This window comes from Penicillium paradoxum, assembly GCF_028828445.1.
Source record: "Penicillium paradoxum strain IBT 22861 chromosome Unknown utg000002l_segment0_segment0, whole genome shotgun sequence".
In the NCBI taxonomy this organism is placed as follows: Eukaryota; Fungi; Ascomycota; class Eurotiomycetes; order Eurotiales; family Aspergillaceae; genus Penicillium; species Penicillium paradoxum.
Window position 1 is genome coordinate 381,381 of NW_026643180.1, and position 27,722 is coordinate 409,102.

The 27,722-nt window shown below is 51.1% G+C and overlaps 14 protein-coding genes across 14 annotated transcripts; 7 read left to right on the forward strand and 7 right to left on the reverse strand.

Annotated features, from left to right (window-relative positions):
- Positions 1 to 2,710: 2,710 nt before the first annotated feature.
- On the reverse strand, positions 2,711 to 3,244 carry N7457_000140 (uncharacterized protein; the record flags this gene model as incomplete). The annotated part of the gene is made up of 1 exon (XM_057171208.1): positions 2,711 to 3,244. The coding sequence occupies one exon, from the start codon at positions 3,242 to 3,244 to the stop codon at positions 2,711 to 2,713; it is 534 nt and encodes a 177-aa protein (XP_057035111.1).
- Positions 3,245 to 4,306: 1,062 nt separating this feature from the next.
- N7457_000141 (TIM-barrel enzyme family protein) lies at positions 4,307 to 5,199 on the forward strand (the record flags this gene model as incomplete). Its single annotated transcript, XM_057171209.1, has 2 exons — positions 4,307 to 4,394; positions 4,448 to 5,199. 2 exons carry the CDS (start codon positions 4,307 to 4,309, stop codon positions 5,197 to 5,199), a joined length of 840 nt encoding a protein of 279 aa, XP_057035112.1.
- Positions 5,200 to 5,786: 587 nt separating this feature from the next.
- On the reverse strand, positions 5,787 to 7,722 carry N7457_000142 (glycosyltransferase domain-containing protein; the record flags this gene model as incomplete). The annotated part of the gene is made up of 2 exons (XM_057171210.1): positions 5,787 to 7,457; positions 7,558 to 7,722. 2 exons carry the CDS (start codon positions 7,720 to 7,722, stop codon positions 5,787 to 5,789), a joined length of 1,836 nt encoding a protein of 611 aa, XP_057035113.1.
- A 454-nt stretch (positions 7,723 to 8,176) lies between these two features.
- N7457_000143 (uncharacterized protein) lies at positions 8,177 to 8,974 on the reverse strand (the record flags this gene model as incomplete). Its single annotated transcript, XM_057171211.1, has 1 exon — positions 8,177 to 8,974. The coding sequence occupies one exon, from the start codon at positions 8,972 to 8,974 to the stop codon at positions 8,177 to 8,179; it is 798 nt and encodes a 265-aa protein (XP_057035114.1).
- A 426-nt stretch (positions 8,975 to 9,400) lies between these two features.
- N7457_000144 (uncharacterized protein) lies at positions 9,401 to 10,444 on the reverse strand (the record flags this gene model as incomplete). Its single annotated transcript, XM_057171212.1, has 1 exon — positions 9,401 to 10,444. One exon carries the CDS (start codon positions 10,442 to 10,444, stop codon positions 9,401 to 9,403), a length of 1,044 nt encoding a protein of 347 aa, XP_057035115.1.
- Positions 10,445 to 12,371: 1,927 nt separating this feature from the next.
- On the forward strand, positions 12,372 to 14,858 carry N7457_000145 (SWAP/Surp domain-containing protein; the record flags this gene model as incomplete). The annotated part of the gene is made up of 1 exon (XM_057171213.1): positions 12,372 to 14,858. The coding sequence occupies one exon, from the start codon at positions 12,372 to 12,374 to the stop codon at positions 14,856 to 14,858; it is 2,487 nt and encodes an 828-aa protein (XP_057035116.1).
- Positions 14,859 to 15,206: 348 nt separating this feature from the next.
- N7457_000146 (nuclear transport factor 2 family protein) lies at positions 15,207 to 16,132 on the forward strand (the record flags this gene model as incomplete). Its single annotated transcript, XM_057171214.1, has 6 exons — positions 15,207 to 15,213; positions 15,390 to 15,407; positions 15,554 to 15,618; positions 15,691 to 15,807; positions 15,851 to 15,949; positions 16,016 to 16,132. 6 exons carry the CDS (start codon positions 15,207 to 15,209, stop codon positions 16,130 to 16,132), a joined length of 423 nt encoding a protein of 140 aa, XP_057035117.1.
- Positions 16,133 to 16,396: 264 nt separating this feature from the next.
- Positions 16,397 to 17,470, reverse strand: N7457_000147 (PQ-loop repeat-containing protein; the record flags this gene model as incomplete). Its single annotated transcript, XM_057171215.1, has 3 exons — positions 16,397 to 16,997; positions 17,089 to 17,346; positions 17,403 to 17,470. The coding sequence occupies 3 exons, from the start codon at positions 17,468 to 17,470 to the stop codon at positions 16,397 to 16,399; spliced, it is 927 nt and encodes a 308-aa protein (XP_057035118.1).
- Positions 17,471 to 17,856: 386 nt separating this feature from the next.
- Positions 17,857 to 18,129, forward strand: N7457_000148 (uncharacterized protein; the record flags this gene model as incomplete). The annotated part of the gene is made up of 2 exons (XM_057171216.1): positions 17,857 to 18,032; positions 18,087 to 18,129. 2 exons carry the CDS (start codon positions 17,857 to 17,859, stop codon positions 18,127 to 18,129), a joined length of 219 nt encoding a protein of 72 aa, XP_057035119.1.
- A 5-nt stretch (positions 18,130 to 18,134) lies between these two features.
- Positions 18,135 to 19,890, forward strand: ish1 (double-strand break repair enhancer MSC1; the record flags this gene model as incomplete). Its single annotated transcript, XM_057171217.1, has 5 exons — positions 18,135 to 18,219; positions 18,270 to 18,320; positions 18,374 to 18,521; positions 18,570 to 19,361; positions 19,416 to 19,890. 5 exons carry the CDS (start codon positions 18,135 to 18,137, stop codon positions 19,888 to 19,890), a joined length of 1,551 nt encoding a protein of 516 aa, XP_057035120.1.
- A 424-nt stretch (positions 19,891 to 20,314) lies between these two features.
- N7457_000150 (cytochrome b5-like heme/steroid binding domain-containing protein) lies at positions 20,315 to 20,843 on the reverse strand (the record flags this gene model as incomplete). The annotated part of the gene is made up of 2 exons (XM_057171218.1): positions 20,315 to 20,545; positions 20,607 to 20,843. The coding sequence occupies 2 exons, from the start codon at positions 20,841 to 20,843 to the stop codon at positions 20,315 to 20,317; spliced, it is 468 nt and encodes a 155-aa protein (XP_057035121.1).
- An 821-nt stretch (positions 20,844 to 21,664) lies between these two features.
- On the forward strand, positions 21,665 to 23,197 carry N7457_000151 (uncharacterized protein; the record flags this gene model as incomplete). The annotated part of the gene is made up of 2 exons (XM_057171219.1): positions 21,665 to 21,798; positions 21,856 to 23,197. The coding sequence occupies 2 exons, from the start codon at positions 21,665 to 21,667 to the stop codon at positions 23,195 to 23,197; spliced, it is 1,476 nt and encodes a 491-aa protein (XP_057035122.1).
- A 559-nt stretch (positions 23,198 to 23,756) lies between these two features.
- N7457_000152 (translation machinery-associated protein 7) lies at positions 23,757 to 24,087 on the reverse strand (the record flags this gene model as incomplete). Its single annotated transcript, XM_057171220.1, has 3 exons — positions 23,757 to 23,854; positions 23,917 to 24,006; positions 24,066 to 24,087. 3 exons carry the CDS (start codon positions 24,085 to 24,087, stop codon positions 23,757 to 23,759), a joined length of 210 nt encoding a protein of 69 aa, XP_057035123.1.
- Positions 24,088 to 24,790: 703 nt separating this feature from the next.
- N7457_000153 (putative serine/threonine protein kinase (Prp4)) lies at positions 24,791 to 27,318 on the forward strand (the record flags this gene model as incomplete). The annotated part of the gene is made up of 2 exons (XM_057171221.1): positions 24,791 to 25,518; positions 25,581 to 27,318. The coding sequence occupies 2 exons, from the start codon at positions 24,791 to 24,793 to the stop codon at positions 27,316 to 27,318; spliced, it is 2,466 nt and encodes an 821-aa protein (XP_057035124.1).
- Positions 27,319 to 27,722: the final 404 nt, after the last annotated feature.

The following is a 27,722-nucleotide window of genomic DNA, read 5'->3' on the forward strand; positions in this document are numbered from 1 at the left end:
GAAGTATTTCTCGGCTGCCTACAGCCTCGTTTGTTATGGAAGACGCATGTAGCCAATGGCAAATGATGGTCATCGAGGGTGAGGCTGAGTGATGAGGTACCTATGCATGGATACCCGAATCTGCCTTGTACTTCCTCTTACTCCGTACCTTGGAAGGACTACTCCGCAGGGGAGGGAATGGAATACTCTTTTCCAATGCCGTACAAACTAAACATGTTCGAGGTTCTGGCCCTCTCTCGAAGGATGCTCCCCCCGTCTGATGGTGCACATAAGAGGGGGTTACAGGGTATTTCCGAACTCGCCAAAGGAGGAGTTAATCCAACTACCTAGGCGCACTGGAGGGCTATAAGGGGTTCAAGAATCCTTCAGTAAAGCTATACAGCTTTACTGTGGCCTAATCCAAAAGAGTACAATATATCGCTGACTCAAAATTTCGGAAATGCACTTAACGACCTGCTATGTTGATCGACTGAATGGGGAAAGCTAGCATCTACTGACAGGGATCCAAGAGCCTCACAGCGACAACACATAGTTTCTTCATTCTAGACAAAGATGACGAGGCCTTTGCCAGCTCAACATAACCAAACTAACAAGTACGCTAATTAACGCCCGACTCGCTATCTGCTTCGGGCCTAGTTCTGACTTAGAACAACGGGCTTCCTGGCTGTCCCCCGCATACTTCGGGGTATTGCGTACGTTCAGTTCACCTCTCGGGATAGATTGAGCTAGATTAACAGCTCCGCATTTTGAGTCATACTTTATGCACCAAGTCCTGGGAGCGTTCATCCAAGCAATCGAAAGATGGTGAGATTATGTACCGGAGGCAACTTAGGCGTTACTACTCCGTAGAGCCTCTTCGTTTAGCCAAGAGCGAGTGGGGTATTTTGATTGAGCCACATGGCACTTAATAGCCTCTGATGTCGCGAAATATACTCCGTAAACCCCACGGGATAGCGATGAGTTGCTTTTTGCTTTGACCCCCGCGAACGAGAGAAGGCAGGCCCCTATTGCCGAAGTTCCCAGGTTTTCTTTTAGCAGCTCTCTGCATAGGAAACCGTACTTTTGGAAGTAATTGGCAACCCGAATGGTGACTGCTTTCAAATAGTGGCATTTCTGACCTCGAGTGTCTTTCGTACCTAGCTTTTAAGAGAGATTTCTATTTTCATCATCCTCTTCACACTCCCCAAAGGCTCCTCTTCTCTATAATTTCTTCCAAAGACCGGCGCTCTACTTTATAGACAGAATGCTGAATATCCAGGTAGCTCCCGACTGCTGAAAATTGCGACCCCACCACGGGATCTACCAGCCCAAATAAGAGCGTAGGTGGTTGGTCCTCATGCCGAGCTCACTCCACTACGCGTACGGACTATCTGAGACTATTGAGGCCCCCGTTTCCCTGAGATTGACTGTGCCCGCGGATTTTCGAACAATCGCCGCCTGGTTGGTGAGCCCGCCCTTAAAGATGAACTGTGAGCAATGGTCCCATGGGGAGCTGAAATAGGAACATGGAGCTAATATCTCCCAATGCTGGTCTTATTGAGGTATCCTCTTCTCTTGAAAAGACGTGTTAGATACTCCGTATGCTCTGCAGCATCATGTGTCTGTGGCTAGCTGACCACCATGTTGGTGATCCTCGTTCCATCCTGATGGGTTGTATTATCCGCCGATCAAGTGACGAGTATCTGCAGAAAGAAGCAGAAAATGTGAGGGGTGGTGGGCTGAATACTCCATACTCCGTATACTCCATACAGATAGAGCATGGGCCAAGGAGATATCGATAGTTTGTGGAGCCCGTTCCTGAAGGGCTTGGCAGCATGCACGATACAGAGTGCGTGGTAGGATTTTATTTGCTCAGGCGGAATATGGAAGTTTGAAATGATGATCACTCTTTGCAGAATACTCAGATCGGGGCTTTCAAGATTGGGTTGTCGATCTTGTCCAAATCGACTGGCGAGGCCCTCTTTTCACCTCGATCGTCGCCCTCACAAGAATTGTCATACGAACGTTCCTAGTCTGGGATAGACAAGAAATGTTGTGTTGAAATTCACAGCTCTATCGCTCTAGCTCTTTCTGAAGTAGACGCAAGCAGCAAGTTGGAGCCTGTCGTTCGCGTTAAGTTCTATCTCCTGCGACAATGAGGAGCAATCACCTGCAGGATACAGAATGCCGTGCAATGCACCTACACTGTCTCACATTGTCCTTGCTTCTGTCACGGAGTACTCCGTGTGGAGCACTCGGTACTCCGTATGCAGCTATCAGTCTGGTGCGGAGTACCCAGATATGACATGTGCAGAAGAAATATAGGACCTCATGGTGCCGAGCGTCCACTCCGTGTGTGTCTGGAGAATGGTCCCCAAACCCCCAAACTAGCTCAAGGAGCAGCAAGAGCAGTGATGAATAATAAATATCTAGCGTAATCATTCCATCCATAACCCTCAGTCTCAACTCCAAAGCTGTAAGGAGTATCTCGGAAAGCGCCACATATTTTGTCTAAAGTTTGTGTGAAGAACAAAGCGATGCTACGCACTTGGCACGATCATACCAAAGTACTCCGTAGACGCATGAAATCATGCCGATCACTGAGTATATCACCATTAGTTTGAGGCAACGAAACCGACGATGACCGGCCAATGTATCACAAACCTGGAATATTTAAAGTCCTCAAGCTCCCCAGTCTCGACATCTTCCTCACAGACATTCTCATACATTCTTAAAAAGGATTGACCAATTCCCCGAACCAATCACCACCATGAAGTTCAACGCCCTTGCCATTCTCCCCGCTCTTCTCTTGGGTGCAGCCCAGGTCAGTGCCGAGTGTGTTCCAGGAAAGCAGGAGGAAGTTGTACCGGCATACGAAGTCGAGTACAAGTGCAACACCTACCGAACTGGAAATCTCCACAAGGACATCGCTACTATCGAGGCTTGTGCCGAGATCTGCAGAGATGCAGGTTCCGAGTACTGCTCCTACGGTCCCAAGCACAAGCGTTGTGTGGTTGGCGATGCGGCCGGCGAAGACAAGCCTAGCGCCGGAGTGTACTACATGAAGAAGCTCGATGATCCATTCCCCGAGGAGCCAGAGACCGAGCCATTCCCCACGGACTGCGAAGACGACAAAGCAGCTTGCGAGAGCGAGAAAGATGATCTGGATGGGAAGTTGAAGGCGTGTGAGACTCGCGTGAAGGCGTGTGAGGCTCGCGCGAAGGCTGCTGCCTTCTCGTTCAATTCCGCGAATTGTAAGTGACATGAGCGAGCCCTAACAGTACGTCCACGGTGAACTAACCAAGCTTTTAGGCCCGCGTGATACCAGACAGGAAGTCAATGTGCGGGAAAGCACCTACAAGCTGTATTGTGGTAGACGTATGTTCTACATGTCACCTACGCCGAGACAATAGCTAATGGTTCTTTAGATCACGATGCTGCCAGTCCCAAGGCCACTATCTCGGGTAGCCTCACTCTGGCGGAGTGCATTGACTACTGCTCCAAGCGAAGCTGGTGCGACTATGCGCTTTTCAACCCCACTGAGAGGAAATGCAACGCTTACGAGCGGAAGGTTGGCTACACCGCGGAGCCGGGTGTTGCGAGCACCGAGTGGCAGTGTGCTGTGAAGAAGCGCTAAGCCTATGAACAATGGGTGAGAGTATGAATCACGTTCTTGATTGCTAGATTCCATGTAGGGAAGACTTGGGATGTTTTTGTTCATCGCTAGCATCTGTATTCCGAATAAACTCGGAACCAGATCTAGAATCTTTCTCTGTTTTCCTACTTCTGCTGTCTTCGCATGCCGCTGCTGTTGGCTGGATTCACTCTATAGAATGTCGCAGCTACTGTGTCAAGCTCAATGCACTTGGTACCCCAAGTTCCACTTGATTCCAATCGTAATTGATGCTGGTGAAAAGAGAAAAAAAAGATCTGATGTTCTCCCGATCTGCCATTATACAACATCGAGTCCGATTTAAGAAAGACCCAGACCCGGTCACCTAGTAAAATGATAACCACGCCTAGAAAAGCCTTGGAACACGCAACGCTTCAGTTAAACTCGCCCTTGTTAAGACATTGTTAAAAATAAGTACATATAACCTTGAAGCTGAAACCGAACAGGCTAGAATCCCAGGAAAGGGGTGACTAATTTCCTACCTAGGTAGTGATAAATTATAATACCCTAGCATGGAGACATACAATCTGAGCCCGTGGGGCATATAAGTCCAGAGTCATCATCTATCGCGATCCTATCTCACCACATACATCCAACCCCGCAAGAACCAGTACACTCCTCCAACAACCCTTAAAGAAATATCAAACCCCCAAAATGGCACCCCCAACAGACCGCAAAGAAATCCTCAGCCGCCTACGCAGTAACATCAAAGCCGGAAAGCCCATCATCGGCGCCGGAGCGGGTAAGCCACCCCCAAACCCCCTCATACCCCCCACACCCTAACCCTACCCCCAGGCATCGGACTCTCCGCCAAATCCGTCGAGAGCGGCGGCGGCGATCTAATCGTCATCTACAACAGCGGCCGCTTCCGCATGGCAGGATGCGGCAGTCTAGCAGGCCTAATGCCCTACAGCAACGCGAACGACGTAGTCGTCGAAATGGCCTCGGAAGTAATCCCCATTGTGCGCTCGACGCCCGTGATAGCAGGCGTGTGCGGGACAGACCCGTTCCGGCCGATGGGGGCGTTCCTGGCGCAGCTGCGGGGGCTGGGGTTTGCAGGTGTGCAGAATTTCCCGACGGTCGGGCTGATTGATGGGCAGTTCCGGGCGAATTTGGAGGAGACGGGGATGGGGTTTGGGAAGGAGGTGGAGATGATTCGGAGAGCGGCGGAGATGGGGCTTTTGACGACGCCTTATGTGTTTAATGTGGAGGAGGCGGTTGCGATGGCGGAGGCGGGTGCGGATGTCTTGGTTGCGCATATGGGGTTGACGACGTCTGGGTTGATTGGGGCGAAGACGGGGAAGTCGCTGGAGCAGTGTGTGCAGGATGTGCAGGCGATTCGGGATGCGGCGGTTCAGGTCAATCCGGAGGTTATTGTGCTCTGTCATGGGGGGCCGATTGCTGCGCCGGCGGATGCGAGGTTTTTGTTTGAGCGGGTGAAGGGGTTGCATGGCTTTTATGGGGCGAGCTCGATGGAGAGACTGCCTGTTGAGACGGCTATTACGAACATTACTGCTGAGTTTAAGGGGTTGAGTATTCCTCAATAGATGGGCATTGTACAAAGTTGAGGTTAAGTTCCGCTTTGCGGAGTTTCATACTGAGGAACCAGACTACTTGACCGGGCTCGCAATTGAACTGATGAGAAGAATTCCAAATGGGAATGGAATGACTTGCAAATGGGTTTATTTTCTATACGCGCCAGCCTCAAAGGGCCAGCTTCTTCCTGGGCAGTTCGCCTCTGGTGTGGTATCATACAGCCAAATCAATGAAACAAAAACGCCAGACTATTGCGTTGCGGCAATGCAAAAAAGGGCCCAATAATGTACAGTTATCCCTGATATCAAAAAGTCGGAAAGAATTCTCAACTTCGACAGAAGAATAAACCCAAAGTCCCCCGAGGATTCGGCCATAGTAACGGGTTATACACTTAGGCCAGCCTTGTTGGAAGAAAGAAGATTCAAACTGCAAGACTCTGACAAATTCCAGAATTTGAGAAGTCCGAAGATTAGCGTGGGACGCGGAGTGGATGGTTTGATGAAGCAGAGGACTAGACAGAAAGTCTCAATGACCCAGCATGCATCCATTGAGAATGATGTAACGAGGGTGATGCGAAGCATACTGACCCCATCTGAGACTACTCATGTTTCTCATGTTTCTCATTTTTCTCGCTTTTCTCGCTTTTCTCACTTTTCTTTTCTTCCTTGCCCGCAATGAGACTTCCATACTGATTATAGACCGGATGATCTGGATTATAATTCTCCTTATCCCAGGGTCCGAAACCATCGTCAAAGAGGTCTCGTTCTTCGCCATTGCACACTTCAGCGAAAGTGACCCAGTTCTCGTCATCTGTCCAGATCCCCCCTCGGCCTCCTCGCACCTCGAACCAGTCCTGCCCACCCAGCAGGGATGACTGGGCGGCGTCGAAACCGTGCGAGTCGCGGACGTATTTGCGTAATAGTGCGCGTCCCCAGGGGAAAAACCACATCTTCTCCCACCAGGTGTTGCGGAGTTTAATATCGCCGTTGAGATGTGCTAGTACTGGCACGGAGGCGGAATGGACGTTCGTCAATAGTGAGATATTGCTCCAGGAGTGCCCGCCTGTACTGGGGAGTTTGTCTAGTGTAGCGTTCCAAACTGGTCGTTGGGTTGATTCTTTCGCGAAGCGGGACTGGACGAATGGGTTGGGGAGAGCTGCGATATCCGGCGGCAGGAGCAGGCGATGTTCACGCGGAACTCCGTGTTCCATTTGCAACGCCGACATCTTGGTGATATTGCTATACTTGACCCATTCAACATCTTTGCGGGACAAGATCTGATTAAAGAAAAGCTGGGACTCGAAATCGACCCCAATGCCGAACTCGTAGCGGTGGCCTGTCTCTAGCCGGAGACTAATTCCGGTGATGTTCCCTGCATCTGAGATGCCTAACATCCAGTCGACATATTCTTTGAAACTGTTGGCTGTCCGCCGCCGCTCTAATTCTCTGATCACCTCTTGGCGCCCATACATCTGCGTCAGAGCCTTGTAGTCTCCGGTCTTATTCGAGCCCAACTCGACTAGCCGCAAGACTTCATCGTAGATCAAACGCACATCGGCAGCCTGACCAATCACCGCCCCGGGGTTCAACCACCGAGGTCGGTTCAAAGACCCATCCGGATAGACATCAGTCTTCCAGCCATATACATCCGGGGGCAGGGATGATTCAGGCACAGATACGCAACCGGGGTCGTCCAGCAACTCGGGGAAGCATTTTTTGCTCGCACCAAAAAGAACGCGCTGAGTATATTTCTGTACTAGCTCAGGCGCAGAACCGGGGCTTCGACCCTCCACCTGTGCGAGTCCGAACCTGTTCCGTAGCTTCTGGTTGTTCGCACGTATAATACCCTGGAACCGCTCCACTAGGACGTTTGGCGGCAACTGGAAGAACGTATCCTGTCCATCCACCATCAGCACCAAGTCGCGGTCATGGACAATTTTGCTGTCTCGGAGATAATTCCGCGCGCGTGTGATGCGCTCCACCATGCGCTCCGTCTCGGTCGCTCCGGGGGAGTCGTGTGCGTAACCAATGACCGTTGGCGGCGGGTATCCAAGGATCATGGCCGACGTGAGCGTTCGGCAGACTCCACGCGAGCCTTGGAAGGCTGGAAGGAGAACATGTAGGCGTGGGTTGGGCTTGTCTAGGTTGTGGGGGAGAGTGCTGTTGAGAGTGATGTCGGCGCGGGGAGGGAGGACGACCTGGGCATCTTCCGGGCGCTCGGGGAAGGGATGTCGGGAAGGAAACTGTCTCCAAAAATCATGTTCGACCCGCTGGGCATATTGTTAGTTCTTTGTTGGTCTTCGTTGCCATCGGTCTTTCACCCCGACGATCCCGGTGTGTTTCACAGAGCAGGAAGAGATCAGCGCTTACCTTTGAGGACGATTGTAGTATGTAAAGAAAGAAGAACAATGCAATTAGTGACAAGCCAATTGCTTTGGTGCGATGTGTTCGTGAACGACGGTGGAAGACATTCCATAGCACCGTCGGCGACTTGGCATCTTGAAAGTGCAGTGGCGCGTCATCCGACGCCATCATGCAAGGATCGAGTCGGATTAGATGTTGAGTAAGACAAAATGGAACATCGTAAGATGCCAGGAACCAAAAGGATCCAAGTAAGCTATTTGAAACGGGCCACGCGGGAAATACGCAATCGTCGCCTCGTGCGGTTGAGGTGGAGAGGGCGATCGGTGCGACGTTTCCGGCTCGTAGGCGTTACTTGAGACCTCTCTACTACGCCCAGCCCTACGTCAGTCTGGCGCACAAGAAAAATACTATATGGCCCTGAAATGCTCAAATCGACATGCTAATAACTCATCGTAGCCATTACTGAATGTTATTGAATATTCCTGAACATGAAAACTCCACGTGTGAAGCATACGTCAGGGGTAGGATCAAGGGTCATCGAGATCATATTGATATTGCGCAGATAACCCGACATGTCCACCATGATATGTTCAGCTGCTCCAGAGCTCTTTCGATTTCAACCGTTTTATCCAGCTTCTCCTATTGTAAATGGCTTTTCTGGATTGAAGCCCTTTGCAGGAAACAAACGATAACCTTTTTGATTCGATATCAGCTCTTTCCCAGTCGCATCTTTGAAACCACAGTTGAAGTGTGTATGACCGAATCCCCATGCCACAACCGCAGAGTTCGTCCAGCATTCTTCGCTGCTCAAGTCTGTGGCAAAGCCCGTAGACACCTCGCTGCCAGTATGTCTTGGGTCCGAACACCGTGGATCGACGGTTGGGCTATGGTGAGTAAAAACCACAATCCGCCGCTGTGGCTCATTCTTCGCTATCCCAGAAACCTGGGTATTAAGCCAGTGGAGATCTGATTCGTGCTCCGCGTTGTGATCGTCCGCAGTCCACCGTAGGATATCTCTGAAGTCCACCAAGCGACTTTCAACCGCAAACTCCTGCCGCGGAGAAATACGCGAGAACAATGTGCATCCCAGAACGGTCAGGTCTCTGGTAATGTCGTATCGGGTTTGGTCAAGGAAGACAAATTTGCCCTGGGATCTTTTATCCATGGATGTCTGGAAACTGCGCATCTTGGACTTCGCGACCTTAAACGAAACGTGGTACGGCTCATGGTTTCCCAGAAGAAAAAAGACAATCGAGTACCGGCTGAGTTGATATTCAAGGAATGAAAATAGTTCGTTGTTAGCAACGTGCCCAATGTCCCCAAGAAGGGCAAGGTACGATGCAGTTTGAGCAAAACTGAAGCCTCCATACGAAGAGTGGGTTTCCAGGTGTAGGTCAGAAAGTATTTGAAATGATACCCCCATGTTGACAAATTCTTTTTCCACGAAAACCAAGTGTCAGGAACGAAGGGGAGGAGTGATGGTCTCAGCCGATACTTCGGCGGTCAGATGTCGTCCCTGTCTGTCAGCGTAATGGCTTGGGCCCGTAATGCCCGCGGAGGACAAAAATCCCAGAATATCATGCCTTCTTAGCATTACAGACCCTTGATTTAAGATCTAGGGGCTAACTTGTCGCTATCGTTTGACATTGTTCACGCAGCATCAGTGCACAAACAGCGTGCGACAAATAGACGATGGCTAGAGGTTGCTAATCTGTACGATCTGTAAGATAAGTGATATTCCAAGGTTGGTTTCGAATCAATTAGAAAAGAAAGTATAATATACTAGACTTATATCTACACATAGAGAACCAGCTCAATAGACATCACGAACACATACGTAGCATTACTCTCACTCCAAGTATATTTCCTCGCGAAGACGCTGCAAGTTTCGGAACAGCCCACCCGCCGGCGCCCCACTGTCACTATCCCGCCGAGCCTCAGGCCTGGACCGGGGTCCGCGCTGGTTCTGGTCCACGGCCTGCTGGTCCAGGCTGCGTCGTCGGTCTTCCACAATCTTCGCAAGGCTGTCCACGAACCGATGACGAGCCTTTTCTTCAGCCGAATTATTCCACACATTCGCTAGTGTCCGAAGAGTTTCGACACGGCGGTTGGCGTCTTCCAACCCGGCACGTCCCCCACCCTTGCTGTTGAGTAGTTCGATGACCTCCGTGCGGAGTTTCTTCATCATTTCCTGGCCCTTTTCTTCGCGGTCTTGGCCGTCAGGTCCAAGATCTGGGCTTGAGACGGAGATGAAGGAAGATGAGAACGAAATTTCGGATGGAGGGAGTGGCCATCCCATTGCGTCGCCGAATGTTTGGACAACGTCTTCTAGGCGGGAGCGCACTTGGTTCAGTGTGCGAAGGTTGGTTATATATTCTGGGTCTGTGGGAATGGTAGGCACGTTTTGGTCCTCTGTAGCTGATGTCTCTTCGTCCTCGTTTGCTGGCGCATCCTCTCCCGTTTGTTCTGTCTTGCGCGCGTCTTCTGACGAGGGCTCCGGGACGAAATTTGCTATATCATCGCGTAGAACTTCGGTCAGGGTTTCAGACAGCCCGATTGTCTCGCCTCGTAGGACCTCGACTTCGTAGGCTAGTCGTCCTCCACTTCGGAGGATTTCATCGGTGAGTTGGGATAATGTGCTCGAGAGGCGGATGTTTTGGGCGCTGATCTGGGAGAGGAGGGACTGGACTTGTGCGGACAGTTCTGTCAACGGCACAGAGCCGGGTGATCGGGAGGCATTGGGTTGGGCGGATGCCACAGTCAGCGGTGATAGAGAGTCATTGAGGAAGTCGGCAGGGTCAAAGTTTGGGTCAGCGAAATTGGGGGGTGCCACGGGTTGATTTGAAGGTTTGGGCCCAGCTCGAACTGACGAGCTATATGTGTGTGACGCCATTGGTTTAGAGCTCTAGCTTAGACGCTTTGGCGCATTTGTCTCAAGTTCAATTCATTCTTGGAGAGAGCTGGCCTCCGCGGGGACGATTGATATCTCCACGCCCCACCGCCTTCTGCTTTCCATATATGGTATGGTGTCCTACCCTTTTAGGAAAGGGCTCTAGCCGCTTTTGATTCCAAGGTCAAGATCTATACAACGTAAACGAAACACCTGGGCAGTATTGGAGGCCCAAGTGGCTCTTCGATGTATATTGCATTCTTCTAAATACTTATAAGCCACCTAAGATTGCTGTAGTCAAATCTACAGATACGAGTTCTTACGATATTTTGAACTCTAGCAATTCCTGTCTACTCCAACTCTAGATTTCAAGATTCCACGTGCATCATATAAGTTCCAGTCAGTAACCACCCTATTCATCGAATTCCCTGGCCTTTCATTCTTGCCACACTGCCCATTGGACTGTTTGATATGCCTCGCTTCGAGAGGATCCACGATACTTGCATCAGTAATCTGGATTCTGTACTATGTAGCAATGATTGTGACCCTCTTCCTGTTATCCCACTTGGTCTAAGAGCCCCTGAACTACTTGAGCATCATGCCTGGAACAAGCAGTCCGATATCTGAGCATTAGGATGCTTGGCAAGTAGCTTTGGGTCTACCATATTTTGTTATATACTGACCAGAAGTTTTAGATATTCCAGCTCGCTACAAATGAGCCACTTTTCCCCGTCATTTTATTTGGCTGCAGTGCTGAAGAGACACGGGCAGACATGCAAGCCTTGGACAAGCAGCTTATGGATAAATGCTACTCAAACTTTGCTACTTATGGAAGTACAGAACATCCAATCTCAAGCTCACTAAGATGGTTGGGGCCATTAACAGATATGAGCGGCTCTGCAGAGTATATATTACGAGGAGATAAATGATATGCAGAGCAATCTGCTCAAGAAAGTAGCAAAGTAGCTGGATAGCCTTCTCATAGTATTTGGCTCCATGCCAGAGGAAGCTTGGCTCGAGCTCATCAAGAGCAAGCTCCTCGGTTAAAGCCATAGCCACACTCCTCTGACTAGGTGTACTTTGTTCCTTAGAGCATGGATCTTTTATTTGACCCAGCCCGGGTGGGAGGGAGGTGCTACGGCGGATCTTTGTGGAGAATGGGCAGCTCTTTACAGAGTATAAGGTGGAAGCTTTCCCCGGTTTTGAAAGTGCTCGGTTTTGCGCTAGGTCCAAGGGTGTAGGAGTGGCAGGCATGCGTGTATTTAGAGAGATTCAAGGTGTTGCTAGTATGTTGAATGTCGATTATTACGGCTTCAATGCACTGGTAGCTTGAGCAGCACGCGAGGAGGACATGCATTTAACTACTCCCTTTTGGGCATTCTTCAGCAGTGGGCAAAATTAAAGGGCCCTTTCGCTGGCTGAATATGCACGTGTAGCTAGTATAGGTCGGGCCTCCTGGCTGCCAGCATCGAGTCTTTGCCAACGCGAGGTCACTTGATCACACGCTCTCGCTCGCTTCCTTCTACTTTTCTTCGGCAGAAATGATGCCAAGTCTCTTTTCGGCAGAAAATATTCCCTGGCTTTGCGCCAAGAAAAAGAAAAACTCAACGCTTATATCCCTGCGCTTTGTGCGGAGTACAGAGTACAGAAGACAGCACCTATGTATAGAGGGCGGCTGGGCAAGCTTCCAATTAGTCGGGATTTCACCGCCTACCGGAAGCCGTAAGGCCTATTCTCGGAGCTTCGGATATACTATATCCCGATGCAATCCACATGGGGTAATTATCTAGTGCTGTGAGATAGCTTCAGATAGTCATCTACTTAAACCTACCACATTCTTGTATTTCCATCGAATTCATTCATTCAAGTTGTCCTGTTTATCTCGCTTTGAGTCTAACTACTGCAGCTGCAGTTGCAGCTTTGTCTCAGTATGTCCAACGATTCGAAGGGGAACAGTTTCCCCGACGTGTCAGCGAAACTGTCAGCTCTGCCAAAGAAATCGCTTTTCGAGCGCCAAAAAGCCGAAGTGGAAGCTAAGCGTGCGAGAGAAAAAGCTGAGACTGCTGCGGTTTATGAAGATTTTGTCAAATCATTCGAAGATGAGGCTCCGATTGCACCACGGTCGTTGGATGGAGGGTCTGGTTACCCACGACGGGCAAGTCCTCCCAGGCGCCATTTTGCAGCTTCCGCTTTGCGACACAGTGGTCCTGGCACGCTAGGCCCCTCGCACTCCTCATTTTCTCAGAAACGCTCCCACGCATCCTTCTCTTCCTCCCATCGCGACCATCCCAAATTCCCAAACATGTCTACCTCATCTGAAGCCGACAGAGTAGTTGATGACGAGGAGAGGGCAGCTGCCAAACCCACACTGTACCTCGCGTCGCTTCCTCCCGGGACCTCTCTGTCAGTGATCAAGGCACTGATCTCCCCGACTCTCACTGTGGACAATGTCAAGATTTTGAGCCAACCCGAGCAACCCTCAACCGCACGCAGATCCTCTGCTGCACTCGTTACGCTTGCTAGTGACTCTGCCGCCTCTCAGATTGATGCAACCGTGAGCGCCCTCCAGAAGAAATACCTTGGCTTCGGGTATTACCTAGACATCTCTCGACATCTTTCTTCCGCTGTGTCTAGCTCCAGACTACCCTTGCCATCCACTGCATCTCTCCCATTTGGCGCCACGCCTATCCCACAAAACTCCGGCGCAAGCTTCAGTCGAGCTCCGCCCCCTGGTTTACACCGTGGGGGAATCGCACCGCCCAGTTCTTATGGTCCTCAAGGTGATAAGAATGCCCCCACTACTCAGGTCCAAGTCAAGCTGCCGAAAAACCTCGGACAGCTGAGACAGATACACAAAACCATTGAATATCTCATCAATCATGGTCCGGAATTCGAGGCATTGTTGATGAGTCGACCCGACATCCAACAGGATGAAAAGTGGTCCTGGCTGTACGATGCAAGATCGGCTGGTGGTGTATACTACCGTTGGAAGTTGTGGCAGGTCATTACGGATCCCAAGCAGCGAAACATTGACAAGCCGGCGATAATATTTGAAGGTGGCCCGCTCTGGCTGCCCCCCAAACACAAACTGAAGTTCGAATATGTCACTAAAATCTCCGAATTTGTCACACACCCCGATTACAACTCATCCGACGAGGAACACTCGGATGGAGAAAATGAAAGGCGCAACCGTGGTGGAGCAGCTTCTGAGCCAGATAGTGATGCTCCCGAGTACTTGAACCCTTTGAAGATGGCTAAGCTTACCCACCTTCTCGCCCGACTTCCACCGACCAATACAAAGCTTCGACGTGGTGATGTCGCACGAGTCACGGCATTTGCCATTGAAAACGCCAGAGCGGGTGCGAATGAGGTTGTCGACCTGGTTGTTCGAAACGTCTTCACTCCACTGATCTACTCGGCAGCCAACCCAAATCGTGATGCTGCGAAAAAGAATCTAGAGAGCACACACAACGACGATTCGAGTTCCAAAGAATCTTTGGACACCCCCCCTGCGAAACTGGTTGCGCTCTACATCATTTCCGATATTCTCTCTGCGGCATCAACCAGTGGCGTGCGTCAGGCATGGCGATACCGCCAGTTGTTTGAAGCTGCTCTCCGTGAACGCAAGGTCTTTGAACATCTTGGTCGCCTTGATAAGGATTTCAATTGGGGACGAATGAAAGCAGACAAATGGAAGCGCAGCGTCGGCTCCCTTCTACACCTGTGGGAGGGATGGTGTTGTTTTACTCAATCGGCCCAAGCTCATTTCACCAAAGTGTTTGAAACCCCGCCACTTACAGAGTCCGAGCTTCAGAACCAGAAGGAAACCGAGAAGACCAATGCGGAGCGGGCCGCTGTCGCCTTTGCCAAAAGCAAGAATCGATGGAAGACAGTTGACGATGACAAGCGGCGTGGGAAGTCTGGACCGACTCGCCCTGTGGATAAGAACGGCCAGTCTATCTCCAACGCTGGCACCAACGCTGGCATTGAAAATGTTCCAGTAAAACGCAAGGCCGCGGAAGAGTCTGATGATGTCCCAATGGGAGCCAGGAACGAACAAGATTCTCTTCATCTCCCAAAGCGAGTCAAGGTCCACAGCGACATGTGTGACCAGCGGCTGTCTATTGCTGAGAAGCCCATGCTTAACATATTGTCTATTAACAAGATTTCCAACCTCAATGCGCTGCTTATTGGTGTGAAATTCACTACTCAGGGGATGCCTGTTGCTGGTAAGGCTAAGCTTCAGGCGCCGTCGTTGGGCAATGAAGACACCCAAATTCAACACCCTCACCAGCCACCCCAGGAACGCACCCAATCTTCTGAGCAATCCGAGCAATCAGCCGAGCAGCATCTTGGAACACGGCGACGAAAGCCACGCCCCAAGGCTGAAGATATGTTTGCGTCGGATTCGGAGTGAGATCGGGCAGGATTGTAATTGTATGGACTAAGGAAGATACTACCGAGCAATGACTGAAGGATACCTGTAATGACTAGTGTAATGAATAGTGTAATGAATAGCAATGTATGATTATCTTAAAACTTTCTCCTTTTTAGACTGTAACAATACACTGTGAAAGCACCTGGGCACCAGCGAAGCGGCTCTTGGGCGATCAGTAAGGCAACCAGGCATCATCGGCAGAACATTTCCTGCCCCACAACCCCTCATCAACAAATACCTTCCTCCTTCGCGCTCAACTCCCTGCACCCTTCAAATACTAACGCATTACCTTTTCTTGACCTCTCCAACCCCCTCACATACTTCAAAATGGCCGGTAAGTGTTTTCCTTGCATATACTCCATCTATACCCCTCCAATAGGTGGGAGGGGTATGATCGTTTGCATCCCAGCAGTGTGTGACGATGTTGCGCAATGCGATGGGTGACAAAGAAAGCAAATGTGAACATGAGGTAGACGAGGAATTAACTGACTAACTCTTCCTATCATGCAGACTTCAATGCTATCGCTCGTACGTTATCTTCTTCCCATCCATCCCCTCGATCCACCGATGCGCCTATTCCCGATGATCTTCCCTTCCTGGAAATAGCGTCACAAGTGATGGGATGGCATATTATGTACAAATAACCATATCCTAACCTGTGATCACTCCTGCAGAGCAGTTCGTGCAGTTCTACTACCAGACCTTCGACGAGAACCGCGCTGGCCTGGCTGGTCTCTACGTAAGCCCCGCTCCCAGACTTAGTGACCAGCAAGATATGCGCAAGTGGACTAACAAGATCATGAAACAATAGCGTGACCAGTCTATGCTCACCTTCGAGACTAGCTCAGTCCAGGGTGTCGGTGCCATCACCGAAAAGCTCGGCGTTCGTCGTCCCCCCCCCCCCCCCCCGAATGCCCGACCTCCAGGGGTCAAGCAACAACACTTGAATGCTAATTTTATGATTCAAATAGGCTCTCCCCTTCCAGAAGGTCCAGCACCAGATTGCTACCTTCGACGCCCAGCCTTCCAGCGGAGATGGCATCGTTGTCCTGGTGACCGGTGCCCTTTTGGTACGTTACTTGTGGATGACTTCCTGCTAGTTCTTGGCTAATATGATCTTGTTACCCTCTTAATAGGTCGATGAGGAGCAGAAGCCCATGAACTACACCCAGTGCTTCAAGCTGCAGCCCGATGGCCAGGGCAGCTACTTCGTCCTCAACGATGTCTTCCGCCTGATCTACAGCGCCCAGTAAATCATGGGTCCCGAAACAAATACCACGAAGCGATGAGATGTGGAGGGGTTGCTTGTGAGGAAGATATGCCTTGTCGGCGACCAGTTTAAATATCAATTTTGGTCCTAAATCTCGCCTCTAACTAGCGATATGCCCGTGAAAGAAATAATATTTTTGGACCATCCATCATTCGAGAACTCTATAGCATTTCGTTCTAAACCAAGCTATGGGCTAGCAGCATCTAAGTCCGCTATACGGCACCTATGTTCCCGGATGCACGTATCTTTAGCTCTGAAGCAGCGGCGTCTCCTCGGTAGTCGGTCGTTCCTCACGCGCAGACTCCTGCTGGATATCCTCACGGTCACCTGTCGATCCATTGGTTGCACCATTCTGATCAACATGGTGTCCTGCTTGCTGCTTGTTCTTGGGGCCGAAGTACTCGAAGTAGATAGCCATTGTCAACAAAGTACCCTGCAAACAGGCCGTGACAACCAGCACGCCCCAAATACTCCATCCAGCCCACCCTTTGCGGACAGCCAAGCTCGCAGCCCAGACCAAACTCCCAGGCGTCTGGATGCACATCATCGGGATACTCAAGCTCCCCACGCACCGCAGCCTGAATGTAGTATAGATCTGCGGGAAGTACTGGATCGACGCGAGGACAGCAGCCAGGACGCCAAGGAAGTTAGCCCAGGCTGGGACCGCAGCCGGGCGGCGCAGCTCGAACGCTATGGAAATGATGATCGTGACCAGCGCATGCAGCAGACAGATGCCCGTTACGACGAGCGCGGTGCGGTATGTCGGGTTGCGGGATGTGGAGGACACAGTGCTGACTGGGTCTGTGGGGGACGTGGCGCGCGGGAAGTAGATCACGAAGAGCAGCAGGCTATGGAGATCCGGGTTAGACAAGCTTTGGTTGTGGATCCTCGAACGGAAGCGGGAAGGCGGAAATGAGGAGACCACTGGCTTCAACTTACATTGAGAAGAAACACAGCCACTGCATGCCCATCTGGAATAGACCCAGTAGCCCGGCAAAACAGGCGAATCCGCTGATCTCCCGGCAGCAGGCGACATCTTGTGCGGTGGATGGGAAGACTAGGATGTTGGAGAAGGCGGATGTCCCTGATGTTACCCCGAGGAGGATGAAGTATGGGGAGATACCGAAGGAGCTCCGGCGAGCGATGATTCGGATATGTTGGGGGAGGTATGAGAGGAGGATGCCGAAGACGATCAAGCTATGGGGGGCTCATCAGTGACTGGAGACTGCTGATATTGATCCAGAGAAACATACATGGAGATTACAGTTTGAAAGATGCCTGGCGAGGCCAGCTCGCGGCAATATGGTGTTAACGGGTCCATTGTTGTTGAATTAGAAGTATGAAGCTCAGATGAGGAGGTTGGGGTTCGGGGGGAGCTCGTGACAGGTGATCACCTCCCGAGGCCCATCACTTTGGACTTATCACTTTCTCAGTGCGAGATTGTTCCTCCGTACATTCAAAGACAAAGAGATGCAATTACCACATTTGATGAGTTGTATTTACGTTGGGCGTTCCTCAGTGCCTTAATACCTGAGTCAAGGCCTGGATTCCTTGATGCCTTACACAGAGACCCCTGTCATTCTTCACGCTAGTGCCCATCTATAGAGGGACTATGGAGGGACTAGGGAGACAGCCCAAGACCAAGTCGGGACGATTTATTTTATATATTTTATGCAAATAATCACCAAAACGGACAGAGATCCATCGATGGATGTCTCACGGTCAACATGGACAATTGATGAATCATGCACTTCAGCGCTTCAAGGCAAATTCCCCAACTACGTCACTGCGCAATCATCCCTGTGCGGCCCTTTCTTGCTTTCGCTGCTTAAAAACTTCCAAGCTTGTCAGCTCCTATTTTCTTCACTTGACTACTTAACGCAGTGAGTTGATTCCCTGGAATTGTTGCGATTGATTTCAGTATACTCATTCATCAGTTCTATCCAGACGCTCGAACCCCGGCTATCACATCAGAACTAGACACGATGAAGCTGAATTTGGCCACTGGCCTCATCTGCTTGCTGGCTTCCACTGAAGCAGTGGCAGCCTCGAGTTGGTGGAGCAAAGCTGGTATGTCATCTTCAACGCGATGATCTTTCGCAGGCTAATATCATCAACAGTATACAATAAATGGCACGAAACCGAGCTCGAGCGATGGCTTTCGGATCATGGTAAGCACCACTCCTCCTTGTAACACTTTCTTGTGCTTATGCTTTGATTACAGATATCCCTCATCCTAGTCCTGCCGACCGCCGGGATCTGGAGAACCTGGTCAAAACCAACTGGGAGAACAGAGTGCAGAAGCCTCTTGGACAAGCTACCGAGCAAGCTAACCATGAGCTCCACCATGCCAGAGAATGGTTGTTTGACACGTAAGAAGCCCAATCTTTTACTCTGTGAACAACCACTGACCTATATAGTTGGTCCGACTCTCAGCTGAAGGCATTCCTTGATCGCCACGGCATCCCAGCTCCCCAACCCCGCAACCACGACGTTCTGGTCAAGAGCGCGCGTGACAACTACGAGAAGATCGCCACCAAGGTCGGCGAAACAGCTTCCTACCCTGGTGACTGGCTCTATGAGCAGTGGTCCGACTCGGATCTCAAGGAATGGCTTGACGAACGTGGATGGCCGGCTCCCCAGCCAACCAACCGGGACAAGCTTATTGCTTCCGTTCGCCGCAACTCTCGCATCGTCAGCTTGCAGACAAGAAACATTGCTTCATCTGCATCGGCATCAGCCGAGGCAGCTAAGGAGTCGTTGAGCGAGCAGCTTTTCAACGCGTGGTCCGACTCGAAGCTGAAGGAATTCCTTGATGAGCACAATATCAAGGTGCCTCAGGGCTCGCGACGCAATGAACTCATTGCTCTCGCCCGGAAGCACCGCTACAATCTCTCCGGTCAGGTCTCCACTGCCTCTGCTAGTGCATCTTCCGCAGCCTCGGAGGCGTTTGGCGCTGCTACCACGAAGGCTGGCAACGAATTTGCACGCGCTACCGATGGTGTCAAGCTGAAGTTCGAGGAGGGCTTCGAGATCGCGTTGAAGGGCTGGTCTGACTCTCGCCTCAAGGCTTTCCTCGATGCTCGCGGCGTCCCTGTGCCCCAGAATGGCAAGCGTGATGAGCTCATTGCTAAGGTCCGCGCCAATGCCCACAAGGCTGCCGGTGGATGGAACCAGTACAACTTTGATACTTGGGATAAGGAACACTTGGTGTAAGTACATAACCTATCTGTTGATGATGGTCACACTGGCTGATCCTTTTCCAGGAAATATCTCTCTGCCGTGAACGACAAGGTAGCTAAGCAGGTTGATGCCTCCCGTGAGGAACTTGTCAAGAGTGCCGAAGACTCCTACGCCAAAGCTTCCAAGGCTGGTGGTGAGCAATACGCCTCTGCGACTGCTTCCATTGCTCAAGCCACTGGAGCGGCGAAGGATGCGACCTTCGACCAATGGTCTCAATCTGAACTCAAGAGTTACCTGGACAGCTACGGTATTCCTACCTATCAGGGCTCGAGCATCAATGAGCTCCGAGCAGCAGCTCGGCGCAATGCTCAGTACTTCAAGTACGGCACTTTCAGCCCATCAGACACTCTCTATGCTAAGGCCATGGATTATCTGCATTGGGCTGTGGAACAGCTGAAGATTGGTGCTTCTGGCGGTCGCGCCAAAGGTACTGAAGCTGCCGAAAAAGCTCAGGAGAAGGCCGCAGAGGCTACCCAGAATATCCGAGAAGAGCTCTGAAGGAATCTTGTCTCATAATCAAGTTCCTCTCTTTGATTGCTTTCGTGACGCGGTTGGAACACACGGTTGGTTTTGTGGTATCTTCTAAGTTATGATGATTATGACATTTGAGTTTTGGGTTATTCCATGGATTCTAGTCGTTTTGGAGGCCTTTAGTTTATGTTGTCAATAGTAAGTTTTTCATATGGCATATTTGCAGTAGTCGTAACATGCGGGGGCTGTTTGAACACAGGAGAATGGTAGCGACGCGGCGACGGTACTTCAAATAAATCCAACTTTTGATTTCTTCGTTTGTAGATTGCTGTCGAAAGAATAATCACATAACTATTGTATTTTGCAGTCTCGCGCTCGTTGCTGAGCGCTACATGGTGGCCGTTGTCATACTTACCCTCCAAGATATTCACCAAGATCTCCGAGTGGACGGCTATGAATCGGGAGCCTCGGGAGAGCCCTCTGCGACCAACTTTCCAACGACCAGGTACTTCTCCATGAAGCGGTCTTCCCACGACTCCAGGTTCTCCAATTCATCCTTGCTCAAATCCTTAAGCTCGTCCAAGGGTCCCGACAAATCCTTGGTCAGCATCTCCTCGTCGAAGCTCTGGTTAGCCAAGCCGCGCGAGGCATCCCGACCAGCGAAGTTCTCATAAGGTCCACCCTGTTGGAAATCGTCATCAGCTCCAGGTCCAGTGCTGTCCGGTGGGGTTCTAAACACATACCGGTCCGTAGAAGTTCTTGCCGGGGGTAACGTCGAAGACGCGACCGCGGACGGCCAGGTAGACCGGGCGGTCGCCCTCGCCGTTGAACTCGATCAGGGTCTTGGGGGTGTAGGTCTTGAAGACGGTTGGGGGCGGCATGCGGGGAAGGGTGACTGGGGCCTTGGGACGGAAGTGCCAGTACACCAGTACACCGAAGACGGATACGAGAAGGAGGTTGATTGGTGAGGCGACAGTCATGCTGTTGGGTAGCGGGCTTGTTAGTTGGGTCTATATTGGATCATCTGTGGGGATGCGGTTGGATAGATTGGGCTGTGGCGGGAAACACTCACACTTCAGGCTGTGGGACGGAGTTCTCTGCTATTTCCAGATGCCGAATTAGCTGCAGAGTCAAGAAGATGAGCAACGTAGGACCATACCCATTAGCGAAACCGAATGCAATGGAAGATTCTTGAGAAATGGAAGCCCCGGAAGCTCGGAATGACATCTTGTCCCCGCCCTCCAGGGCTATCCCCCCACGTGATTGGGCGATACAGCTTTCTTTTTTTTTTTTATTACAGCGCTTTTATATTTAGAGTCAAGCTATTTTCTGCGCATGTGAATTGGTTGGAGATCGGGCTCCCGGACTGCAATTTCAAACGCCCGAGAGTGCCTCAGGTGTTTCAAGGGCTCTCTCCACTGGACTATCCCCATTTTAATCTGGCCACTTCGATGAGTGGAGGCCATGGCAGTTCCTTGTACGGAGTAGATTCTGCTTCTTTATACACTAGCATGTTCGCTGCGTTCTCTACAGTCATTTACTTCAAATAATCCCGATCTACATATTCTTTTTCACGTTCTTCCGGTCCTTCTTGCATTGCGGTACGTGTTAGGCCGTGCATCGTGGTCTCGCATACAAAGCCCCCTTCCACACGCATCTCACGATCGTTCACCCCTTTTCATCCTCATCCACTCTTTCTTTTTCCATCCCATCAACACCATCTTATTGCCTGAAGTGTGCGCTTTTGATTCCGACTAAGATCATATTTTTCTCACGTCTGGAGCGTGAGATATCCGTCAACATGTGGGCGAAGAGACCCTTTCACAAGGCCAAGCGGCCCTCGATCAGCGGCCCCGTTTGGGATAATAACCACCCGCCCACGACGTCACTGCCAGATTGCGATCTGGTTTCCAAGCAGTTACCAGTTGTGTCCAAGTAAGTGATTTTATCTGTCTAATCTGTCTAATCTTCGAGTGTCTAACATGTATTCAGTGACTCACGACTGGGCCCTGTCCCGTATGATGGGATTAAAAGGCACTCGGACATTTCGCCCGCTGTCTCGCCGATCCTGGAATCTGATCGGCGTTATAGCCAAAGCAGCTTTTGTGTCTCGCCCATTGGCGAAGGAGGCCAATTTTCTCGTGCGCCACAGGAGGATCGGCGCTTGTCATCCGCTCCTATTGTCAAAACAGAAAAAGATGATACACCCTATCAATCCCAACTGCAGCCTGTTCAGCCCGTTCAGCCCGTTCAGCCCGTTCAAGAATCTAGGCGGTTCATCTCGGGGAAATTGACCCGCTGGGATGATTTCTCGGGCGAACCACTCTTACCAAATGATACTGGCAGAATTAGCCCACTCCCTCTCCGCGAGAATGTCTCGCGCAATGAGATCAAGCCCTCGGGATCCTATACCAACACCTTGAATTGGAGAGACCAGTTGAATCCAAAGAGGACTCTCAATGCAGCCCGGAACCGCATCAGCAGTCTCTCAAAACCCGAAGATCATGCTCCAAAGGAAACCAGAAGTAGATCTTCGTCACGTGTGCTTCCCTTCGAAGAGCATTCCAGCAGGCGCAAGCGTGCATCGGACGTAACTCCACAGCTCGATCCTTTTAACTTTGCCCCTTCGGTAGTGACAACCATCACCGCCGGTGGACCGGTGCCTCCACCTCCGAGACTGTCACCGGAGCCTGCACCTCGCCATCTGCAGGAGAGCACACCAATTTTGGAGTTCGAGCACGAGAATAGCGACATGCTGTTCACAAGCAATGAACCCGCGAGTCGATTCAGCACGACTACATACACAGCTACCGAGCCTGGAAGTCGAGATGCGAGCCCGCGGGAGAGCATGCAGCTCGAGAACCGGTCTGTCGACGATGTCTCTACGTCCTCCATCATGGAACGACGCCGCCCAATCCCCTCCAGTATGCCGACCTCGAAGAAGCCCGTGCGAAAGCCGACCCCGTCTCAGGTCGCAGAGCAGGTCGCGCAGATGCCCGTGCAGCCTGTCTCAACTCCCGAAGTGCCACTGGGTGCCCAAGGCCGCATTGAAGCCATGGAGATGAAGCGGGATGAACTCTTCCAGCGCAGGTCGACGCTGGAGACTGTGATTCTTGAATTGTCCAAGGCGATCCAGCCGACCTCGACTGTGTATGATCTCGCTGCCAGAGCGGAGGTTCAGAAGAGCCTCAAGAGCATGGAGAGCGAGATTGCGGATGTCAGGAAGGAGGAGCACGAGCTTGGTATGAAAATCACTCGTGCGTGGCGCCGGCTGGATGAGAAAGAGAATGCCGGAGATGGTAATAATCTCTGGGTGAAGCGAGTCACTAGCTAAGTGGCTTTTGCGGGTCAGTTCAGCTCGGCGCAGCTGACTCTATTCTCATTTCTGAAGCTATTGTGAAAGTTGTTAGCGTTTCTGTTGGATTCTACTTTTTTTTCTGGGGCAATTTGCGTTTTCTTCTCCGATATTGGGGCATGGGACTGTGTTTTGAGCGTTTGATTCTCCCTACTGCGCGACACTTGCAAGGCAAGATGATACCCCCTCTATTCGGATGTGCGTTGTATCCATGTGGATGTATTTTTTTTCGGTTAATTTCATTATTATATTTTAATGAGACTGATCTTTCCAGAAGGATTCTAAATTTGAAATGCGATCAAGCGCGAAATAGGTATTGGTGGCTAAAGATGTACAGGAGACCCATAGAACTGGACTATGAGCACAGTGATGCTGGCGCGATCACTCATTCGAAGCCACTCATCCTCCGCTCTCTCATTCTCTCATTGAACATGGCTCGTATAGATCGTGAAAATGGACTCGAGAGAAACCTGGTGTCTAGGCTCGTTGTGGGGGTGGGAGTGATGGCGAATGATGCGCCGAGAAGCAGTCAGTTCGCTTATTTCTTGCCGGACTTCTTGATGCCCTGCTGGCCAGTGTTGAGGGGTCCCTTCTTGCCCTTGGCGGCATCCTGCATCTCCTTGCGGGCCTTGGCATCTAAAAAAAAAAGTATAAGCGTTAGATATAGAGTCATATCGGGTATTAAGAGTAGAACGTACCAGCCTTGAGCTTGGCCTGGTGAGCGAGGTCATCCTCATCGAGCTCCTTCTTCTCCTTCTTGGCGGCCTTCAAAGGCTTGACCTTGCCACCTACAAGTCATAGAATGTCAGTGAAAGGGTTTATTTCGAGGATGAGGGGTGGTATTAACCTTCTCTGCCTTGACCACCCATTTTGTCTGAGGAATAACCGAGGAAGCGGGTTAAAAAGAATTTGAAATAAGACGTTGGGCGAATGCGACGGCGTTGAAGATGGCAAGAAAAAAACACATGAGGGGTGCTTATCATATACCCTGCCTGTCCACCTGCGGGCCCATTTGCGGGAATATTACTAGCGTATGTTCAGTTGTATTATTTCGAGTCAATACCATTTGACACTGTGGGTGGCCCGGCGGGATATAGATCCTCAGTACTTGTATTACTTACAGGCTAGTCTAGATTTGGTTAGGGCGGGGTCCGTCGAAAACATGGATTTTGTGTCAGAGCCGGCACTTCGCCTCACCGCCTACTCTAAACAGACTAGCGTCGAATCTTCGCTATCTCAACATTCGACGAGTGATCCCAGTATGGAGTTTCTATTTCATCTTTTGCTTCATCGATTTCCCCTACACGCGTACATTCATCTGTCCGTCAAGCCTGTTGCCCCAAAAGTTCATGCACTTGTGTCAAAGATCTCATTTACAAGGCTTTGGTGTAAACACAGGCCTCTTACAGCCGGTTGGACTTTCACAAACCCTTTGCGAAGACAAATCTGTCGCTCGAGTCTTTGCTAACTCAGCTTTATTACTGAAGCTTCCCCCAGGAGTCCAGTGAAGCGATAACAAGTGAGAAGCGAAGACACCCGTTTTCACATCCAAACCCCCTGGACTTGGCAAGCATGTCGCATCCCAGGTCGCGGTCCCCATCAGTCCCCTCTGAGGGTGAGATCGTCGAATCAGGCCCAGAGACGAAGGCAACTGCGTCAGACACTCCTCTTAATGGCACCAGTGTTGACCGTCCCACCAGAGATAGCCCATCTTCTGCACCCAGATCTCCCGCGTCGTTGAAGAGAAATCGATCACCACCCCGGCCTAGCTCGCGCACCAGGTCCCCCTCGAGGTCCCGCTCTCGTTCCCCGTACGGAGAAAGCAAGACGCACAAGCGCAGTCGTGACGACGCCTACGAGTCCTATGATGGTGGCTACGACCGGAAGCCCCGTCACGATCAACGCTACGGGTCTAGGTACGACGACAGACGCCGTGACAGACCCGCTCCTAATCGGCGTCCGAACTCATATTACGACTATGATCGCGAAGAGAACCGCGGAGAAGCCCTACGATACAGTGATGATTATGACCGACGCAGGGATGACAAGCAGCAGCGCCCCCGCAGCCGATCCCCGTATCGGGAACCACGAAAGCCCAAGCGGTATTCAGGTGATGAACTTGATTCAAATATGGCTGATTCCAAACCCCCAGTGGACACCAGAAGGCGCAACCCCACTGACAGGTTGGTGAGGGAACGAGGAAAGCCTTCCGTTGTCGCTCCAATCTTGAAACGTGGTGCTGAAACACGAGAGAATCAGGTGCAGGCTTCTTCTAATCTACAGGCCCATGTAGCTGACGAGTATGTTTATTCGCTCATTGACAAAAAAGAAAGAAATAGCATGTGACTAACATCTGTTCCAGAGACTTGACGCCTAATCCCGAGATTGCGCCAGAGGTGGAGATCGCCGAGCCTGTCAGCGAACTCGATGCACTTGAAGCTCGCAGAAAACGCCGTGAAGCTATTCGGGCAAAACACCGCAGCCAAGCGACGCCGTTGCATCTCAAGGCATTAAATGTCGGGGAGGCCGACACGGATTCATCTATGACTGGCTCTGAGCCAACCAGCGCGAAAGAAGCATCTGGTGAGGTTTCCTTGGACAATCTTTCTTCCGTATCAACGAAGTTAACGGCGGTGAACTCGATAGATTCCCCTCAAGCAGCCCTTTACGAACAACCCGAGGACTCACTCCCTGCTCTCAATATCGGGAAAGACGTGGATTTTGTCAGCCCCAATGCCCCCGTTGTCGGTACTGATGAACCTTCTGCTGCTGATTACGATCCAACCCTTGATACAAAGAAGGAAAGACAGAAGCATGGCAACGGCAATGGCAGTGTGCAGGACGACAAGAAAGATGTCTCATCTGCAGCATACGATGAAACCAAGGCGGCCCGACAAGATGTTCTCCTTCCTGAGGCAGCTCCAGCCCCACCGCCAAAAGCCGATGCATTTGATATGTTTGCCGATGATGACGATGACATGTTCGCCGAGGAAACGAATGAAGTCCAGCCAGCGCAGGCATTGGCCACAGCTGTACCCCAGGGTAAGGAGCTGGATGTCAGCATGATGGACAACTGGGATGATTCAGAGGGCTATTATGCCGTTCGACTCGGAGAGCTGATCAATGGACGATACCATGTCCGCCAAAAGCTTGGCAAGGGAATGTTCTCGTCTGTTGTGCGTGCCACCGACACCAAGACAGGAGGCATGGTCGCCGTCAAGATCATTCGACAGAATGCCATAATGCGCAAAGCCGGTATGAAAGAGATTGGCATTCTGGAACAGCTACAAGAAGCCGACCCGGAGCATAAGATGCATATTGTCAAGTTCGAGCGATCCTTCGATCACAAAGGCCACTTGTGCATGGTGTTTGAAAACCTTAACATGGATTTGCGTGAGGTCCTGAAGAAGTTTGGCAGGGACATTGGCTTGAATTTGCGCGCAGTTCGGGCCTACGGCCAACAAATCTTCCTTGGATTGAGTCACCTTCGCCGCAATCACATCCTCCATGCAGATCTCAAGCCGGATAACCTTCTTGTGAATGAGCAACGCAACATATTGAAAGTTTGTGACCTGGGTTCGGCGTCTCCGGCCTCCGACAACGAGATCACGCCTTACCTGGTCAGTCGTTTCTATCGTGCCCCGGAGATCATCCTGGGCATCCCATACGATTACGCCATTGATGTCTGGTCGATTGGCTGTACTCTTTTCGAGTTGTACACGGGCAAAATTCTATTCACCGGCCGAAACAACAACCAGATGCTCCGTGCCATCATGGAGTGCCGGGGCAAGTACCCGCCGAAGCTTCTCCGCCGCGGAACCCTGGCGCCCCATCACTTTGATGACATGTTCAACTTCCACAGCGTGGAGGAAGATAAGATCACCGGCCGCCTCCACACCAAGATGATGGATTTCAAGAAACCCACGCGTGACCTGAAGACACGCCTCATGGCACAGGGCACACGCGGAATGCCCGAGGCCGAGGTCAAAGAACTGACCCTGTTCCTGGACCTGCTGGATCGTTGTTTGAGCCTCAACCCGGAGAAACGAATCACACCGAACGAGGCGTTGAAACATCCGTTCCTGGCGCCCCGAGCGTAACTCGGACTCTGTTTTAAGATTTTTACATCATGGATATCTTTGATCTCTGTGACACTGTACCAAGATGTCTCCACCTGGTTCTGCGACGGCGTCACCAGCCAAAACAAAAAGAACCCCAAAAACAAACTAAAGATACTGGCGTTTCGGGGGGGTGGATGTGATGTATGAATTTTATGTCAATATGCAAATTCCCAGTGCCATAGCATGTACGGAGTAGCTTCTCCAATGAAAGCCCATACCCTTTTCACAAGCATTTGTCACTGCCTGGTAGTCTTGGCTTGAGATATGTCCCAACCTCCTTCGAGTCTGTAGTAAACCCTGTCCGACATCAAAGACCAGCCCCCATTGACATCAGCCCATCGGCACCCACCAGCTCCTTCCACCAACAACCCCACCTTTCTACC